This window comes from Balaenoptera ricei, chromosome 16 (assembly GCF_028023285.1).
Source record: "Balaenoptera ricei isolate mBalRic1 chromosome 16, mBalRic1.hap2, whole genome shotgun sequence".
Taxonomy (NCBI): Eukaryota; Metazoa; Chordata; class Mammalia; order Artiodactyla; family Balaenopteridae; genus Balaenoptera; species Balaenoptera ricei.
In genome coordinates, this window is record NC_082654.1 from 42333148 (window position 1) to 42355250 (window position 22103).

The 22103-nt window shown below is 32.9% G+C and overlaps 1 protein-coding gene and 1 long non-coding RNA gene across 5 annotated transcripts in view; one reads left to right on the top strand and one right to left on the bottom strand.

The window, feature by feature from the left end:
• LOC132350211 (uncharacterized) overlaps positions 1–22103 on the top strand; it is a 403110-nt gene that overhangs the window by 375398 nt on the left and 5609 nt on the right. The window lies entirely within an intron of this gene.
• PCDH15 (protocadherin related 15) overlaps positions 1–22103 on the bottom strand; it is a 748372-nt gene that overhangs the window by 109261 nt on the left and 617008 nt on the right. For all 4 annotated transcript variants that reach the window (XM_059899155.1, XM_059899157.1, XM_059899156.1 and 1 more), the window contains one exon: positions 820–929. In XM_059899155.1, the coding sequence (XP_059755138.1) occupies positions 820–929 (110 nt within the window). The remainder of the gene's footprint in view (positions 1–819; positions 930–22103) is intronic.

Below are 22103 nucleotides of genomic sequence, written 5' to 3' on the forward strand. Positions count from 1 at the left end.
TACTTGAAAACAGCTTTTATAATTTCCTTGCAAACTGCTTTACAACATTAACATTCGTTCATTTGTTTAATATTGAATATGCATGTGATTTTTAAATGTATATTAACTGGGTTTTTTGTTTGTTTGTTTGTTTGTCTACCACTTACAACATGCCAGACCATTTAACTCATAAAAAGGGAAAACCAAAGGACAACTAACCTGTGGGTGATAGGTGAAACAAAGAATCAATATGCTAATTGAAAAACTGAGTTATGAACTTATTCCCACAGGTTAGCAAACCATTCCATTCTCAGTGAAGAGTGATGGTAGACAAAACTCAAATTATTTATTTACTTACAACTATTGATTATATGTTTGATTTGACAGTTTGAGGACTCATACAAAAGGTACATGGCTTTTACCATGGATGTGGCTCTTTGGGCATTCACAGTTATTTCTGTTCCTAAAATTTCTTCAGGATTAGTTAATGTATGACATGGGGTAAGGGCTGTGGATGGCACAGAACAGTGGCAAGAGACTACTGTAGGCTATGATTATGACCAAAAGCTGAAAGTATGCATTAATTTTGAACACATTATTAAAATATTCCTAATTCAGGGGGAGGGGAACGCTTTCAGAATTGGCTATTGAGTATTCCCTAGGGGAAATAAGTAGCATTTGTCAATATGACTGGATTTTTAATCAGATTCAGCACATAGTTACATTTAAGTCAGACACATCTTACTAGAAAAATAGGGTAAAGAGTAATTAAATCTGAAATTTATTCCAAATCTAAGTTTATTGTTTTATGATGAAAACACAGACTAAACATATACTCACCCTCTTCATTTCCTGCAACAACGGAGTACACAATACTCTGATTGATGGCTGCAGCAGAAATTACACCAACCATAGTCCCTCTGGTTGCAAGTTCACTTACTGGAGGCGGTCTGCAGGTTTAGAGAAGATAATTTATTTTTCTTGTCCATTTTGTCATGATGGAGTTTTGAATTTAACAATAGAATATGTTAGTTTTGTGCGTGTGTGTTTATTTGAATAATACTACTTTTTGAACTTTTCAACAAAGTAACACATTCAGACTCCAGCCCTAACAAACTATGTTCAAAATTATGCAAATGTTCTTTGTTAAGAATGTCTTGTCACCTGTATATTACTACTTTATTATCTGCCAAAAATTGTGTAAAATTCATTTTACTTGTCTCAAACAACTTCTGGACAGAATGCAATAGGTAGATACAATTTGCTATCTCAAGTTGCTAAAGAAAAATATTGCTTTTATGTTGGTAACATTAGCATATTTAAGCAAATGGCCTCCAGATGTCTCTTTCTAGTCTCGTCCTTACCCTGCTCTACTTTAAACTTTAACTGTACTAAACGTATTTGAATGGATGGCATCACAAAATTAATATTTCTTTTGAATTCACTTATTTTACTTAACTGTAACCATATTATGCCCCCAGTACTATGATCCTTAACTTTATTTATCGATTTATTTTAAAATTTTTATTAAATTATAGTTGATTTACAATGTTATGTTAATTTCTGCTGTACAGCAAAGTAACTCAGTTATACATATATAGTTTTTCATATTCTTTTCCATTATGGTTTATCACAGATGTTGAATATAGTTCCCTGTGCTATACAGTAGGACCTTGTTGTTTATCTATCGTATATATAATAGTTTGCATGATACTTGTTTAATTTTAAAAATATATTTTCAACAACACAGCATCTCATTCTCAAAATCTCCAATTTATTTTACAATATTGGTCACTGTGACTAGGCTATTGTAACTTTATCTTCATAAACTAATGCAAACAATCTCACTCTTACAATTCACAGATACATCATCCAACTCCAACAGATATAGAAAATTCTTAAATATAAAGTTTTAACATCTCCAAATATTTTTATAGTCCAATCTATCTAACCCATCTGATTTCTATAAGCTTTAACCTCTTTCCTCAAACTGATAAATCCTACTGACACACTTTCACATGGCCTTTAATCTTTCAATACTTACTTTTTTAATATTACCCTTCATTTTTATCTCCATCTTCTCAGTTCTTCTAATCTAGATTACATTACACTATTATATTGTGCTTACATGAAGCCTTTTATAACAAATTCTGAGCTACAAATACAGTCTGAAAAATTAATTACATACAATCCTTCTTAAACATCTTGTCCAAAATGCTATGTTCTTTGCCACTGTACTCCATATACTTGATAAACTAACATTACCTAAAGGTAAAATGATGTCTTACAGATAGATGCTATAGCACCTAATGGTGGTCCATATCTCCAGTGCATGGTCAATAACCATTTCTTGATAAAGAGTAAGAACTAACCTGTATAATTTTTTAATGAAAATTATAAAGTATTTATCTATTTATATATCTATTTGTTTGTTTAATTTTACTTCTCTGCATATTTTCTGCCTTCTTTTGTTAATAGCATCCAGATATTGCTTTGGATAACCATACCTCCTTAATTGTTAGTCTAACTGGTTTGGGTAGAACTGACCCAATCCCCCAGGCATATAGATAGACACATTACCCAGCTCTGGCCAATGAGGGCACTTTATTTTGCTTTGCTCTGTGTTCATGTGTGGTAAATGTTTCATGCAAACCCAATGATAGTCTTGTCCAATAATGTTACTGTAACCAAAAAAAAAAAAGTTTTTTTGTTGTTGTTGACTAGAATATTAATGTTTCTCCCTATGAGGGGGTTCTTGTTGATAATAATACCAACACAAATGAAATAACTAAAGGTTGAAAATATATCCTGTACACTTTGACTAGTAATCTAAATGCTGTTATACTTGAAGCTAGGTAAACTCATTTCAGTTACTAAAACAAATTCTCCTTTATCTAGTATTTCAATCACTTGCAATCAAAAGAGCCCCAACGAATTTAAAAAATGTTTAGATAAGAAAAGGATACATTTACCTAAGTAGGCACTTCTAAAGAAAGATATCTGAGGTAACACAATTATATTTTATAAGCAATTTACCTAGGCATCGTCACAGTGTCAGTTTAGTGAAATAAGGATGCCTTTGGTAATCTTGAACCTAAAATGACAGTAGACTACCACAAAAAGGAAGGCACTTAGAAAAGTGACACTAAGGTTAGTTTTGATGGATTATGAATAGATATTTTTTCTATGATATTTTAGATTATAAACAGACATTAAGACTAATTGTTTGCAATATTGGCTAGTGGTTGACCTTGGTGATTGTGAAATCATTAAACCTGGAAAGGGTTACAATTAAAGAGTTATGGAAACACAGTAGAATCCTCACCTTGGTATTCCTACCCTTGTGTATCTCCTCTTGTAAGAGGGGCAGACTGTGACTTGTTTCCAACGGACAGAATACAGTAAACAAGATGGGATGTCACTTCAGTGATTATGTTATATTAGATTATAACTTGTAACTTCTTGCTAGCGGACTCTGACTACCTCCCTTGCTGGATTTAATGAAGTAAGTGGAGATGTGGAATGGTGAGTTCTGACCAACAATCAGCAAGCAACTGAGGTCCTCAGTCCAACATCCCACATGGAACTGAAACCTAGCAACTACCACATGAGCTTGGAGGTAGACCCTTCTCTGGTCAAGCCTCAAGTGAGATTCTAGCCCTGGCTAACATCTTGACTAAACCCTGTGTGAGACTATGAAACAGAGGACACAGCCAACAAATTCCTGACCTACAGAAACTTCAAGATGATAAGTGTGTTGTTTTAACTCATTACATTTGCAGTAGTATTATTATGGTGCAATAGACAACTAATACACAAGGCTTGGATATTAGAGCAATGAATTGTTAACTTACGACAGATCAAATTTCATACAACTTAAGTTTGATATAAGAAAACATATGTTAGTCATATTCTGTGATGATTTTCATATACTGAATTTCTTTTTGTGGAAATATAAGCTGTTTAAATTGTTTACTCATCTATCTTGTTACTATGTGAGATAAGAGCTAAATTTTATACTTTCCATAATTATTTCATAATGAATTCTTGATCCTTATAAAGTATAGAAATATAAAGTCTGCAGCTAATATGCCTTCAGCTTTAACATTATAAAAATGCCATCTTTCATTTCAAACTTTAAAAATAAAATATTTTATGCATATTTTTGTACTATCAGGATGAAAATGATTAATACTGGAAAAAGTAACTGACATAGTTTAAGAAGGAATTCAAATCCTATGCCCACCACTAAAAACATTTAAACTTCTATTTGTTAGTAAATGTTTAAAACAGATTTACTTCTAGACAAAATATCTCATTAACCTTTGTCTTAATTGTTCCAACACACTTCTTTCTACCAAAATCAAAACATACCATAACAATGCAATTTTCTCCTGGCTAAAATTAAATGAACCTTTATGATAATGAGCATTAGATTACAAAATTTCAACTCTTTTCTATTTTATTGCCAGGGAGGGCCCATTTTATTTTTGTTTTATGCCCTGGAAAGTACAAGTTACATGACGGGGCAAATTACATATCCCCTTTGGAGTCACGTATAACTTGAATATAAGATGAAGGAGTTGGTGTAAATCAGGATCCATAAAATCAGATGTTATAGAGGATAAAAAGATAAGAAAGTTAAATAAAATGGGTTGGGAATAAATTAATGGAGAAAGGGGTGGAAAGGAATTGGACACTACATACTCTATTTAATAAGGATAATCAGCATGCAATAATACAAGTCCAGAGTGATTTTTAAATGGAAAAAGGAAATTCAAATTTTTACGTAAATTCTATGAACTTTTACATTTTGGCATCCAACGAAATTTATTTTTTAAAGCATCACCTGACTTGGTTTGATCTATGGGCTGACAATTTATGATATTCACAGTAAACTATTTGTAAGGTATTTTCCAGTTCTACCATTCTGAGTCTGATATAATGTGATTTATCATTCCCCTTCTTCTTCCTGTAGAATATAATCAAAATCTATTGATTAATTTCAGAAGCAAAGAATTATAGCCGAATAAATGATTCCTCATAAGCCACTTTTTTTAAACAATTTTTTTCTCTTGCTACTATCAATTCACATAATTGTAGTTGCACTTCATCCATTTTATAATAAACAATGTATCATTAACCCTCTTCCAATTTAACTTTTTAACAACTAATTCAAAACTAATAGTTGTTTGGAATCTGAAATTCAAGAATTCTACTTTTTAAAGCCAGATTTACTGACAATATAATTGAGAAAAAGCCCTCTTACAATAAAAGACACTTGAAAGAGCTAGGGCTCAATAGTGAAAATATATAGCCTTACTGATGAAGCTTAAGAGTCAAAAGACCAACTGGATTCCCTTTCCCCAGAAAAGGGCTGCTAAGAGGATGCTAAAGAAAATGGTATATTTTAAACAGACATGGACTTTTGAGCCCTGGAGTGACTGACGGTTTTACATTTTTAAAATGCCTTAAGGAAGGACCTTCACTAAAGGTTCTTTCACAAAGCTTGATCTGAATTGGGTTTAATGCCTACATGTCCTGACATATTCCAGATGGCAGCACTGGCTCCTATTTATCCCTCAAAGGCAACACTTTGGTCATAGTTTACATGAGGTTTCATTCTTTATGTTCTACGGGTTTGGACAGAGGTATAATGTCATATATCCACCATTACAGTATCATACAGAATATCATTTCAGTGATGGAAAATCTCCTGTTCCTCATGTATTTGTCCCCCTACCCCCACCCAAATACCTGGCAACCACTCATCTTTTTATTGTCTGTATACTTTTGCCTTTTCCATAAGGTCACATAGTTGGGATCATATAGTATGTAGTCTTTGGGGCCTGACTTCTTTGCTTAGCAATATGTACTTAAGCTTCCCCCCATGTCTTTTTGTGGTTTGATATGTTTTATTGCTGAATCATAAATGTACTACAAATAGGTGCACTTTAGTAAGAAGAAAGTTGATCAAAATAACTCCAAATCTGTTGTTTAGAAATACATTTTTGCAAATAAAGTAAGAGTGACCTAGAAAAGTTAACTGCTACAGAATTTATATGCAAAACACATACACCATAATTTTCTTATGAATGTATAAACTAATTCATAGATATTTGTTTAACATTTAAAATTGATTTTTTGGAAAATACCGATTACAATAAATCTCTCAATTAAATATTTTAATGTATCTGAGTCATCTGAATAATGACAATACTAAAATAACGGAATGTGTGGTTTCCAAATGTTAGCCCCAGTTTTACAGTATAAATATAAAATGAAAGAATTATTCTACAACTTAAAATTTACTTTTACTGTTGGTTTTAAGAAGTAACAGTAAAAGTAAATGTTATATGTGCTGCATAAAGCTCCTAATTATTTTAAATGCTGTGCAGTTTAGGATATAAAAGTGTTTGTAAATAAGTGCTATAAAATTTCACTGGGATTCAATCTAGCTCTATTGCTTTCTTTCTACTGAGAGACAAATTAATTTATTTTGACATGTTTGAATTCAATATATTTGTAAATCAGTGACAATTAAGGAACTGTTTTTATATCTACTATGAGGGAATTTAATGAAAATGGGAAGGAAAAAATACACCCACTGGAACTCCTGTTATTTGTAACCTTGGAGTAATTGCATCAGGGTGATCTAATTTTACATATTTAACTGAGAAAAACAGTTTAAAAAAGACGTGGATCAGGAGAGAGACGCCAGCCTTCCTACAGTTCTTCGGATGGATTGTAGAAAAGAAAATGAATGAAAGACCAATGGTTAGACACTGTTTTTTACATCTTTTCTGAAGTGAACTTACTATTGTTAAGAGTTTTGCTTCTATTCAGATCCATGAAGTGACCTCATCTGGAAGACAAGAAAACTGAGGTCCTGAGTAGTAAGCACTTTCTCAAGTTCAGAAAACTACTTGAAAGCTAAAACTGCAATCTGTTTGATTGATTGATTGATTTACTGTTTGAATTAATAGAGTTTAATCTTTCTTAGTCATTGGCTCTAAAACTTTAAACTGTAAAAATTAGCTGAATAACTTATTAAAGTTTCAGACTTTTGCATCATGCTTAAAGATTCCCATTTAGTAGGTCCACAGAGTCAGATCCAGGAATATCATTTATAAAAGGTCCCTAGGTGATTCAGATAGGAGTGGTTTGAAATCACGTCTTTGGGGAATAATGGACTTTCTCCCTGCTGCCTTCCTCTGTCTTTTGCTTCCCTCACTCTACTCCCCAAGCTTTAGCACTCACTTCTACAGCAGTGAGTGTCCTTTCACAGACTAGAATTAAGCTACGGACACTCTCCTCAGGTTCTAATAGCTCTGAGTTTGAATTATGGCTCTCATATTTACTAGCTATGTGACCTGGGGAAAATTCTTAGCTTCCCTGATCTTATTTCTTTATTTGTAAAATGGGGACATTAACTAGATCAGAAGATTGTTGAGTTCGCTAAAGGATATAATGCATACAAAAAGTTTTCCTTACACCTAGCATATGGTAGGTAGTCCATAAATTATAGCCATTGTTAGTATATCACTTTATAAGCTATGCTTCTGGAAGTTTAGCTTAAATATTATAATGATGTGTAGCTTTGTCTCATAGACAGTAGACACAATAAAAATAAAACTGGAATACTTATTAATATCTATGTTGGCTAATATTGTAGACTATGTTTTATGCACTCTGATTTTCCTTTTTCAGTTCTCAATCACATCAATTTTATATCTGAAATGGGGATAATATTTTTCTTTTTACTATCTTTACAGCTTTAAATTCATAGACTTTTTGGGGTTTCATTCAAAAACAACTACTATGGGGTGGGACTGGTATAGGCTGGCTCTGAAACTTAAAAACAACAACAAGAAAATCACTTAAAATGTAATGATTTTATGCATAGAGGTTTACTCATTCATTCAATAAATATTTACTGAACATATACCATGTGCCTGACATCCACTAGGCAATAAAGACACAAAGACAGGATAGAGGAAGTGAATTGTGCAGTCATGGAGTTTATAGCTTCACAAGCAAACCAGATAGTTGTGTAAACAGTTACAGTAAAATGTAGTAAATACATTAATACCAGATATCTGGTTAAAAGTTCAGTAGTAAACATGGCATGCACCATTTATATTTTATATTCCCCAAATACCAACAAAGTATCTGTAAGTGGAATCAGCGGGCTGCATGGTTTGATGAAATGACTGGACCAGGCATATTCATTTCTGGCTAATTGATTTACTTACTAAAAGTAGGCTATGATGTAGGTCTTTATATACTTAGTAACGACCTCTGAGAAAACAGTTTTGTATTTTGGCTTATTTATCAGCTCGGTGCTTTGTGACCACCTAGAGGGGTGAGATAGGGAGGGTGGGAGGGAGACGCAAGAGGGAGGGAGATATGGGGATATATGTATACATATAACTGATTCACTTTGTTATACAGCAGCAACTAACACAACAATGTAAAGCAATTATACCTCAATAAAGATGTTAAAAAAAAAAAGTGTTTCTTTTCTCCTTTATAGATGAATCTGTACATTTGGACTTTTTGAAGGGCATGACAGTAAACTTTTGAAACAGGCTCTCTAATGCTTTTATTTGTTGTTTTCTATTGATTCCACTAGACGCTATGCTGTTAAGTAAGAAATAGTCAAGTAAAGATGAGAAATCACCATAGAATCTTGAAATATATTAGTGTAGTCATACACATAACATCAAAAAAGAAAAATAGATACTCTGGTAGAGCATTTAATATTCCAATTCAATTCTACTTTTAACAGTTGAATGAATGTACTACCTCAAAAATAGCATAATAAAAATAGACGTTCAAATTCTACTAGAATTTCTAAGAAAGAAAGAGATAAATCATTTTTCATTGTGTTATTCATACCCTAGAAAGACAGTAAACATTTACAATCATGCCATCTAGGTAGGAGGATATATATCTTAAGATGGATTAAGTATTCAATACCTTAAGATAGATAAATTCAACATTATTTTAGGAAGTGGGGATATTTCATTTTCATTTAAGTTTTTGCTAAAGAAGTTGCAATTAATACATTAACTCTAGATTTAGTTTTTATTATGATATATATTTTATATATATATGTAAATATGTGAAGTATTACTCAGTCATAAGAAAGAAGGGGATCCTGCCATTTGTGACAACATGGTTGGACCCTGAGAGCATTATGCTAAGTGGAATAAATCAGAAAAAGACAAAATACTGTATGATCTCACTTATATGTGGAAACTAAAAAAAAAAAACAAACTCACAGAAACAGGGAACAGATTGGTGGCTGCCAGAAGTGGGAGGTGGGAGGTGGGGGGTGAGGGAACTGGGTGAAGGTGGTCAAAAGGTACAAGCTTCCAGTTATAAGACAAGTAGGTTCTGGAAATGAAGGTACAGCATGGCAACTACAGTGAAAAATACTATATTGTATGTTTGAAAGTTGCTAAAAGAGTAGATCTTAAAAGTCTTCATCATAAAAACGAAAATTGTAACTATATGAGGTGAATGTTAACTAAACTTATTGTAGTAGTTATTTTGTAATACATGCATATATCAAGTTATTATGTTGTGCACTTTAAATGAATACAATATTGCATGTCAATTATATGTCAATAAAACTGGAAAAAATTTATAGCTAGATATCCCCCTACCCAGTTCCTTTATCCATACGGCATCCCTAGTTATTAAACTTTGAAAAGCCTGAGAGGTTGTTTTAACAAACAAGAGGTTGTTTAACAAACAAATGTTTATCAACATTTCCCCTTAAATATTGTAATTTATTATTTAGAATCCATTAGATAAAGATTTTAAGACCTAAGTGTAAAGCCAGACACTATCAAACTCTTAGAGGAAAACATAGGCAGAACACTCTATGACATATATCACAGCAAGATTCTTTTTGACCCAGCTCCCAGAGAAATGGAAATAAGAACACAAATAAACAAATGGGACCTAATGAAACTTAAAAGCTTTTGCACAGCAAAGGAAACCATAAACAAGACCAAAAGACAACTCTCAGAATGGGAGAAAATATTTGCAAATGAAGCAACTGACAAAGGATTAATCTCCAAGATTTACAAGCAGCTCATGCAGCTCAATAACAAAAAAACGAACAACCCAATCCAAAAATGGGCAGAAGACCTAAATAGACATTTCTCCAAAGAAGATATACAGATTGCCAACAGACACATGAAAGAATGCTCAACATCATTAATCATTAGAGAAATGCAAATCAAAACTACAATGAGATATCATCTCATACCGATCAGAATGGCCATCATCAAAAAATCTAGAAACAATAAATGCTGGAGAGGGTGTGGAGGAAAGGGAACACTCTTGCACTGTTGGTGGGAATGTAAATTGATACAGCCACTATGGAGAACAGTATGGAGGTTCCTTAAAAAACTACAAATAGAACTACCATACGACCCAGCAATCCCACTACTGGGCATATACCCTGAGAAAACCATAGTTCAAAAAGAGTCATGTACCAAAATGTTCATTGCAGCTCTATTTACACTAGCCAGGACATGGAAGCAACCTAAGTGTCCATCGACAGATGAATGGATAAAGAAGATGTGGCACATATATACAATGGAATATTACTCAGCCATAAAAAGAAATGAAATGGAGGTATTTGTAATGAGGTGGATGGAGTTAGAGTCTGTCATACAGAGTGAAGTAAGTCAGAAAGAGAAAAACAAATACAGTATGCTAACACATATATATGGCATCTAAGGAAAAAAAAAAAAAAAAGGTCATGAAGAACCTAGTGGCAAGACGGGAATAAAGACACAGACCTACTAGAGAATGGACTTGAGGATATGGGGAGGGGGTGGGGTGAGATGTGACAGGGTAAGAGAGTGTCATGGACATATATACACTACCAAATGTAAAATAGATAGCTAGTGGGAAGCAGCCACATAGCACAGGGAGATCAGCTCGGTGCTTTGTGACCACCTAGAGGGGTGGGATGGGGAGGGTGGGAGGGAGGGAGATGCAAGAGGGAAGAGATATGGGAACATATTGTATGTGTATAACTGATTCACTTTGTTATAAAGCAGAAGCTAACACACCATTGTAAGGCAATTATACTTCAATAAAGATGTTTTAAAAAAAAAAAAAGATTTTAAATGTCCATTTACCAAAAAGAGATTCATTATGCTTACTATGTCTGATTGGCAATTTGATTTTTCCCTCTTTTTTTCTATAATACCTACTTGATACACTGAGAAATGAAAATAAAGAAATAAAATAATCATGTAAAACCCCTTAATCCTGGAATAATTTTTTAGTTTGAGATGTAAATGTTATAAAATTAGAAATAATGTGTGACATTTTGAATACATTTTTAAAAATGCTACTGTTTTTATATCATTCAAAATGTGGCATTTACCTCATTAAATATTTGCATAAGATATTTTACTCTTCTAATCTAACTGTTCTTCCACTTTTTGCTGAGGAAGATAGAAGAATATTGGCATGGTGTGATGGATTAAAATTAGAGATAATTCCTTCAGTGTCCTCGAATTTCTCCTTGAAAATGAACAATGCCTTTAGTATGGCTCATAAATACCCTCAAAATCTGACTCTCCTTATGTCTCCTTTCTCATCACCAACTACTCTCTCCCAGAGATTTCTGTGGTCTACACTAGGCTTTGAATTCTTAGAACATTTTACAATTCTTCTCTCTCTGGGCCGTTATGTATGCTGCTCTCTCTTCCTAGCACAATCTTCCCCTGATGAGTTCTTTAGGGCACTTCTTTAGGTTTCCACTTTAACATTGCTTTGTCTAGGAGATTTTCTTTTAGGTCTCATCAATTTTCCTTCGCCACCATCCTACTCTAGGCCAACTGTCATTGTTCTTTGCTTAAAATACTATAGTTTTTTTTGACCAGTCCATATTTATCCATTTTGACTCCTTTTCTGTCTGACTTCCACAGAGTGGTCAGTCATCTTTTTAAAGTTCACATGTACTTACATCACTATCGATCTGAGCTTTCTTAGCCCACTACATGCTTACCATATTTCAGTGGCTTCCCAGTGCTCAAAGAATAAAACTCAAATCTCTAATATGCCCCAAATTTCTGCCTCATCTTACAGTAGTTTACGTTCATTCTCTCTTCCGCAACCATACTGACCTTCTTTACATCTTGGAATGTGTCTTCTCCTTTCCAATTTAGGATTTTTATGCAATCAATTTCCTTCCAATTCCTGAGTCCACTATATTCCTTCACCTACAAGTCTAATTACTACTTATTGACATCTCAACTCCTGTTTTTTTCCAAAGAAATTTGCTTTAATATCCCCCACTGCTGCTGTTGTGTGCTTTGTTATAAGTGCTCATAAAGCACTTTCTTTTCTGTTCTTTTCTTTTCCTTTCTTCTATATCACTTATAAGTCTGTAATTATAATTTGTTTCTTATGATCATTTGATTAATTTCTGTCTACTACATATATTATAAGATCTCTGAGGGTAGGAACCATGTATATTTTGTTCAGTGTTATTATTTCTAGTGCAGTTATGTGTTCAATAAATATTCATTGACAGGATGAGGAAAGGAACTAATGCCACTTGAATATAGCAGCCATTTTACCTCATTTGTAAACATTTTCAATGTTTGTCTTCTCTTATGAATTATACACTTTAGAGAGACCATGTGTTCCCTGTTAACTGTTCTATTTTATACTCTGTACATAGCATTGTGCCTATATATATTTTTAAAAATTTATTTATTTAATTTATTTGTTTTTGTTTGTGTTGGGTCTTCGTTGCGGCGAGCGGGGGCTACTCTTCGTTGCAGTGTGCAGGCTTCTCTTTGCAGTGGCTTCTCTTGTTGCAGAGCACGGGCTCTAGGCACGTGGGCTCAGTAGTTGCAGCACACGGGCTCAGTAGTTGCAACACGAAGGCTCAGTAGTTGTGGCTCACGGGCTTAGTTGCTCCACGGCATGTGGGATCGTCCTGGACCAGGGCTCAAACCCGTGTCCCCTGCATTGGCAGGCAGATTCTTAACCACTGCACCACAAGGGAAGCCCTGTGCCTATATTTTTTAAAATTGTTAAATAAATTAGTGGACAAAGATGCTGGATGAATTAGCAAAATTTAAGGAAAAATAACTTTAATTTTCCTGCTTCATCTTTTTCATCCTACCCTGAACTGAAATTCACAGCTCACAGAACATTCTGAGAACTTTGGTAAAAAGACAAGTAAAATATAGCATCAGTGAGATAGAAATACGCTTCACAAACAATTCTGTAAGGGGCCCTGTTCATCCTGGACATCAGGAACTTGACTCTAAAGTGTGGGAATATCCCTCTACGTGACAATCGTTGAAGGAGCTATTTTGTTTATGAAGATGATTAGAAGATGACATCAAGAATAACAAACCACATTTGGTAATGAGAACCATATATCTTTAACCATCACATATATATTCAAGGCATTATTATTTAAACTAACATTCAAATTTCATAGAAATTCATTCCCCACCTTGCAACTAGAGTGATATTTCCCTAGAATTTTTTAAAATCAAAAACTGCTGAAGATCTCTTAACCAATGAGGGTAGAGAAATTAACTTGTGGCATTTTGTTTTGCTTAGAATCTACTGTTTCTTCCTCATATCTTTATTTACTTTTAGGCAATTATTTATTCCCACTTCTCTTGTTTTGAAAATATGGTAAATGTGTGCTATTCTTCCAAACACAGAAACAGAGGCTTTTCATCTCATCACATGGGGGCAGCCAGAAGTCAGGCAATTAGGATTGCTTCTTTCCTTCCTCTGTATAAACTCCTTGAAAACAAAAACTACATTTAAAAAAAATCTTTGCATGGCCAACACCTGGCACAAGCCTATTAAATAAGAATATCACAACTACTTTCTTAAGCATGTTTTCTGTACCTAGCACTTTACAAAGTCCTTTCTCTTGTATATAAAGTAAGTATCGGATCCCTAGGGAAGTTGGCCTCAGGGAGCTTAGGTAACTTGCCGAAATTCAACCAACAGCTGATAAAAGGTGCAGCCAGGATTTAAACCTTAGGACACTATTATGTTATTTTGCCTCAAAAGAAAAGTTTACATTAACTATTAACAAAATAAAAGTAATGTACTATATGTTGTACTTGAACTAAAATTTCTCATAGAGAGAATGCAATGAAAGAACAGAATCTATAATAACTCTTTGTATGGAAAAATTTGTTTTAAATTCTAAACAGTGGATTTAAAATGAACTGTTAGAACTTGAGTCCTTTGTTGTTGGAAGACTTGCTTCACTCTGCTCTGTGAGCAAATGTCAAAAACTATACATAACCTTGAACATGTGAAGGAGAAATTAAATTCCATGTGGATACAGAGAAAGCCTATGAAAGCTGAAATGAAGGATTGTCAGGGTCACTCTTTCAATAGTGAAAGAGGCAAAATCCATTATCTTTGAGGCAGTATTTTAATAGTGCCAAAAAAAGACAGGAAAGGTTATCTTCAAGTAAAGTCAGCTCTTACATTGAACAATAAATCTAAATTAAAATAGAAAACAACTTTAGCAATCAAGTGATGCTCTCTGCATGTGGGTTTATTTTATACTTCTAGTTTTCACACAGCTTTCTTTTTCATTCTTCAAAATCAAGACCAATAATTCCTTCTAAACTACTGTACTTATTGATTAAAAATCTTTTCTCAAAATTCACAAATCCAAACTTGTATGGTTTATATAAGAATAATGGCAATGTTCCTCAACATAAGGTAATTTTAATTCTCTTGAATAATGAAATAACTAGAACTACTCACTCATCATTTCCTTGGCCATTGTGATAACATTGTTTTCATTTTTCATAGTATATAAAAATGGATTTCTGGATTTTAAATTATGCTTTTTCTCTGTTTTTGTATGTCAGGAGGTAGACTGTTTATTTTTTGGAGTTCTTTATAAAATCTACTCTATTTTTATTATTCAGTATAAAACCATTTGAGAAACTTATTTTGAATATAAATTGTACAAAATTTTTGCATTGTCATTTGTTACAAGATTAATGCACATTAATCAGCAAAGTATCAATTTTTCACTTTAATAGGAAAACTGACAAGATTATTTTCTTCATTCAAGTGTATTTGAAGTTTTTAAAAAGTCAAGATATGTATATGTATGTTATTCTTATTTTGGATTAGATATATTAAATTTGAATAATGCTAGAAATTGAAAATGACTTACGATATTTTTCTAAGAGTTAGCCAAATAACAACTTGTTCCAGAGGTTAATAAAAATACCTTACGAATATTTGCCCCTTCTCTTTTCTATATATACAAATATAAATTTTGAGTGTCTATGTTTATGAAAATTACATTTTAAAATACAGGAATCCTTAAAAATTAATATAAATGTGGCATTAAAACATGCAAAGTTTAATAATCAATGTTGATACACTTCCATTTTAAATAAATACCAAGGTATGTCTATATTGGTAACATATTTGTTTAGAAAATTTGTAAATAATTATCTTTGGTAGAATTTTTGATAAATTGTATAAGATACTGCATTTCCCACTCAAAATCAATATTCACATTTAGACTCTATGATCTGTTCCAGACACATTGACCTTTCCATGATATTTACCTCTAAAACTCATGACTAGTGAATCCCAGTGTGTTTAAGTATTAGTCCATCATCTTGAGATGAAGGCCAAATGTCATTCTTCTGAATGATAACTCACTTGACCTACAGAAGTCAATCTATTTGCAAGTAATATTATGTGTTTGAACTACTATTGGGATTTTGATATTTCTGTCTGGATTAAATGAAAGATACAAAAAATGTATTTTCTGACTATGAGAGTGTAACTATTTTCCGACTATGAGAGTGTAACTATTTTCCAGAAGATCGAAGTAGGTAATTGACTGAAAACCTCTTATTGGATATGAAGACATGAGGCAGCAATGAGAGTGTGCCTCTCAGATCTCCAACTATAGGAAGCATGCTTGACCAAGGTTCCAGTTGCTGTGCTCTGAAGTATATTTCTGTGTTTATATGAAGGTCATGTTCCTAGGGACTGCTTTCAGATAGTGATTAAGAAAAGCAGAGATGTTAAGGTAGGTCCCTTCCTGGGAAACATAGGATATATCTCTGACATCGGACTATGGTTTGACTCCCCAATCATCATGCAGAAACTTACTGAAATGACACATTAGTCACTCAAATGACACAGTAGGCTAGGATGTTTATATATGAGCTTTTCTCCCTGTTCTTCACTTGGGGTCAGAATGCATGTGCTTTAAAGTTCTCCTAGCCTTACCCTGCTTTCTCCTCATTTCTCTCCCATAGGTATTTCCCCTAATAAAATACCTGCTTGTTAAAGCTCATCTTGATGTCTAATTATCAGAGGATGAACATGAACTAATACAGTACCTTAGGGGATTAAATTCAAAAGGAGTATTAGTATTTTGAAAGATATAAATTAAATATAAAATATTCATGAACATTTAGAAAAATATTTCTAGGAAAATAAAGATGAAAAACTTTAAAAGATATTAATATAGAACTTTAATATATATTAAAATAAGTATTAATATATATTGATATATTAAAATGAAGATGAATAAACTGAATAGACTTAATATATATTAATTTATGTGGAGACAAAAAAGAAAGCCTTGATTGTGATAGTTAACCATTATTAAATATTATAACAATGTAGAAGAGTTTGCCATATGGATGTATTAAACCAGTACGAGAAACTGGAATTAATATTCTTTCAATTTGGCAACTTCATGGCTACTATCACTTTATCTGTTCCATATTAACGGCAGATATTACCAGGTATGCAGATTTCTCTTTCCCAATAAGCACAACCCTTATCAAAATACCTGCTCACTATTAATAGGAGAGTATTATTTGTCACACCTGTCTTAAGTAAGAAGTTTAGCTCAGTTTCAATTAAAGGGTAGCAAAATATGTCACCCCAAAATAAGCTGGTTTGGTATATTGATTATTTTGAGCAGTAGGTACTTAGAAAACAGCAAATGCAGGGAAAGGCTTTCTCCGAGTTCCCTTATCTACCTAAAGACAAATCCTCCAAAAGGAACTCAGTCATCATGGATTCTCTTTCCAGGAGTTTCATCGACCAGGAAAGATTGACTCTTTTCACAGGAGAGGAGACTAGAAGTGGATAGCACAGCCAGGCAAACTTTCTCCCAAACTATCATACTTTCCATCTATTCCAGGGACCTTCATCTTTCTTAAAATTATTATTTACTCTCTTCCAAGAGACCTACATCCTTCCTCCCCATTTCCTATTAAGATGGTATTTAATCCTGTATTCTGAAGCCACCTATTTGTGTTACTCATCACCCTGTGTATCTCTCATGTATACATGAGAGATACATGTTAATAAACTTGTTTGTTTTTCTCTTGTTAATCTGTCTTTTATGACAGGGATCTCAGTTAATAAATCTGAAGGGTACAAGAAAAGTTATTTTTCCTCCCCTACATTTACACTACTTGAAATGAGTAAATGCTAAAATTGATGAAGGCTCAGAGAAAAATGCGTAAAAAATAATTTAGAAGAGTAAATGTACCAATAATAACCTAAGCATAAGGAATGACTTTCCAATATTCACAGCTATCCAAAGATTGAAGGGATGAGTTTCTCACAACTGTAAGGTTTTTAAAAGAGTGTAGTCAACTTTGTGGCAAGGACATTGGAGAAATCAAGTATTAAGTTATTAGGCTGAATAAATGGTCTTTATGGTCTATTTCATCCATTGCATGGTATAACTTTGAGAACAGATTTTTTATGAGTATGATTACCTATTTTTCTCTACTTCCAATGGAAATCAAATTGTGAAAAATGGTTTAAATTAAGATATAAGATTGAATTTGGATAGAGAGAAACTTCTTAATTGCCTGAATGGTAATAACTCAAAATTTATGATTATTTGTATAAGGTAGGGTCTAATACTTGGACTTATTCATCGTGAAAAAAAGAAAAAAAAAAAAAAGAAGTGACGCCAGCTGGAGATGACTTTTAAGAAGGGAGTGTTGCTTTGACAACCAAAGATAAAGAAATGCCATTAATTCTTTAAGAAATTATTTCAAGGAAAGGGAGGACAGGGAGAATAAAGAAGGATGACTTGGGGCACGCAGACTCTAAGACACTTAAATTATTGATATATCTTTCTTTGTCAAAAAGAGAAACTGAAAGAATCAAATAAAACAAGAATGATGCAGGAAAATGGAAATTTGTTACACTTTTGAAAATTTTGATTGTATGCATGCTTCCAAACAACATGATTGCTTATTTACAATTATAAAAATAAATATACAGTCTGAAGAGTTACATACTTTTCAAAAGTTTTAAGAAGAACTCAGTGTTTTCTGGAAAAAGTAGATGTTCATCTAATGACAAATAGATGAAGTAGATGATGTCTTGATCCTCAATTTAACCTTATTCAATGACTCAAAGATTGGTTTGAAGAGGTCATGAAATTAACAAAATAAGTCTGTTTTAAGTATTACAACTGCTTGAGGGACCAAAGAGAATCTAGTGCATACTTAAGAATAACTGTAAATCTGGCCATTATAAAAGTAAACATATATCAGTATGGGGCAAATTGCATTCTCATTTTTAGATTCCTCCCACCCTTAAAAAATATTTGAAGCCAGACCATCCGGAAACAACTTCAGTTCACAGGATTTGAGGAAAGACAAAATCAAAATTTTTTCCAACACATAAAAATTATCTCCATATTATAAATTATAAAGAAGAAAATAATGTGAGAAATTTCTCTTCTAATTTTGATAAGCTAAATTATTTCAATAATATAGTGTGGTCTATAAAATCCTTGAATAATTTTGAACAATTTTCCTTATTCCTTTTTCAAAGAACCATTAGCAGAAAGTAAGGAACTTTTAAATTATGAATAGGAAACAGAGGCATAACATAAGTATGCGAAAGAAGGGTTTGACTTTTTGTTATATTGCCACTTTTACATTAATCAGCTAACCTACTAAGTATCTGTCATCAAAAACAGAGCTACCATATGATACTACAATCCCACTCCTAGGCATATATCCAGAGAAAACCATAATTCAAAAAGATTCCAGGCACCCCAATGTTCATAGCAGCGCTATTTACAATAGCCAAGACATGGAAGCAACCTAAATGTCCATCAACAGATGAATGGATAAAGAAGGTGTGGTATACGTATATACAATGGAATATTACTCAGCCATAAAAAAGAATGAAATAATGCCATTTGCAGCAAAATGGAGGGACCTAGAGATTATCATATTAAGTGAAGTAAGCCAGACAGGGAAAGACAAATATCCTATGATATCACTTATATGTGAAATCTAAAAAAAAAATGATACAAATGAACTTATATACAGAGCAGAAATAGACCCACAGACATAGAAAATAAACTTATGGTTACCAAAGAGGAAAAGGGTGGGGAGGGATAAATTAGGAGTTTGGGATTAACATATACACGCTACTATATATAAAATAGATAGCCAACAAGGATCTACAGAATAGCAGAGGGAACTATACTCAATATTTTGTAATAACCCATAAAGGAAAAGAATCTGAAAAAGAATATATACATATATATTTACATATATACACATATATACGTATATATTATATAACTGAATCACTTTGCTGTACACCTGAAACACAACATTTAAAATCAACTATACTTCAATAAAATATTTTAAAAAAATAAAAATTACATAGCTTAAAACAAACAAAAAAATTTAGCTGCCAATCTAGTAGGTTTTTCCTTTAGTAAATATTAAACTGTTTATTATGATGTTTATGAATTTCTTATTGCTATTTTTACTTTTATAATTTTAGAAAAAATAATTGTTATACTCCAGCAACGAAGTTATTACCAGTAGTTCAATGTGTAAATGTTTTTAATTCCGTAAAAAGAATAATGAATTTTGTTTCACTGTCTAGGTAAAACCAGTACATTGGAAAAAGTTTCATCAAATAGTAAATGCCATCTCTCAAGTTTTTTTGATGATCTCCACAAAGCTAGTCTACAGCTCATGACTCTCATTTACACTCTGCCATAATGGTTTCTTTTTCATTTTCTTTTTGCTTTACTTTTGTGATGAAGACAATTAGACTTCTTAGGAAAATGGAGAAAGTAGTTAATTGTAACCAAAGAGTAAAGCAACAATAGTAAATTATAATTTAACTTTAGCTTGAAGTCCAGTAAGGTTTGGTTTGGAACATATAATATTAATACTTGATAAGCTTAAATAATTTAAAACACCCAAAAATGTTCATATGAGATTTGCTTTGAATTTTAAAAAAGTATTCTTTTACGATTTTAAGAAGAATGTAATCTATTTCACCAATACATATTTAAAAATAAAAATGTTTCTATACTATTACATCATTGGTTCATGTACCCAACATTATATATTCTTAATAGAAACTAAGCGATTTTAAAATGACTTACTGCAATTAAAATCTATAATTTGTCTAAAATTACATGTTAAATGTGCTAGTTCTCCACAAACACCATTTTCCCTTTTTCCTCAATAATAGAAGTGGAACTAGGACATAGCTGCCTAGCAAGAAGTATTTCTCCACTGTTTTGTGGCTAAGTATAAACATTTGCCTGGATTTTCAAGATGGGATGTGAGCTGATGTGAAGTTTGCAACTCCTACCTCTCTTGATTTAGGAAATCCCTAGATGTGGATTTCTGCCCCTGCTCCCTTTCTATGGACTGAGATGGCAATAGCTGGTATTATTTTGAAACAGAATGTTACAGATGGAAGATCATAACTTGGCCTGGGTGCCTGAATGACCGCATGGAGGAACTGTAAGAAGAAGAGCTACTGCCAACCTAAAACACTCACTTCAGACTCTCACATGAGCCAAAACACATGTATTTTTATCATCGAACTTTAGGGGATTCTTTTTACAGCAGCCCAACCTACCCTAACTAATCTTATTATCCTGAGATTTAAAGATTTCATGACTGACCATTCTAAAAATAACTGGGCCAGGGGAGGGAGGTCAGGTTCAAAATTCTAAAACAAATGAGTATTTTATCTTTAGGACCTCTCTTTAACACTTAGTTATTTGTTGAAAACTAATTTTTTCCTAAGGAATTCGGAAGTCAATATTGGAATGAAGACATTCCTAAGATGTAAAAACCAAATATACCTCAACTTGCAATGCTAGTTATCTTGGATTACTGTTTTCTATTTGTAACCTATAAGCATCCTCCTCCCCACACCCTACAAAGATCGGAAATCTTGCATTATAACATTTTGTGATTCCCTGAAATTTGATCACGTGAAGTTGAAGTTTTTCCACCAGGAGCAATTCTGTAGTGGAGGTAAAATTTTATCTCTAGCTTCTTAGGTTTTTTAGGCTGAGCCCAAGTATTAAGCTAACATAAAACAGAGTAACAAGAGAAAGCATACACATTCGTATAAGTTTCATGTGGCATGGGAGTCCTCATAAAGAAATGAAGACTCAAAGAAATGGTGAAACCTACATACGTTTATATTAGGATGAACAAAGAGAGGCAATAGTGGAAAAGTAACTAAACCACGTGATGAGGCTAAAGGAAGATATAAATTATTTTATCAAGGTCTGTTTGTATAGAATTATCTTGAGTTTCACTCCCCGTTAAAGAATGCTACTTTTTTCCTAGTACAGGGAGGGCATCTTTCACACTGGGGGTTTTTAATCTCCTGTTTTCAGGAATAAAAGGTGAGATTAGAATGCCCTTCTTGCATCTACTGTTTTTTTAAGTGCTCTCAGCTCAAAACAAACCTATGCCAAAGTGACATATTTTCGGGTGGCATATTCTGCCATTCTTTATTCCAACACAAGGCATCATCCTGAAAATCAAGGATTAATAAGATTGTTTAGCGTCTCTGGAAGTTTTATGCATTCAGCAGAGGCAGTAAATGAATTTGAAAGAAAAATAAGAGAGGGAAGGGGACGTATGAGGTTAACAACAACCTTTCTCCCTTCCTCCCTTTCTTCCTTCTTTCTTCTCCTTCTCTTCCTCCTCCTCCTCTTACTTCTTGTTTCTCTCTCTCTCTCTTTCTTTCCTTCTTTTATGGAGGGAAACTGTGTT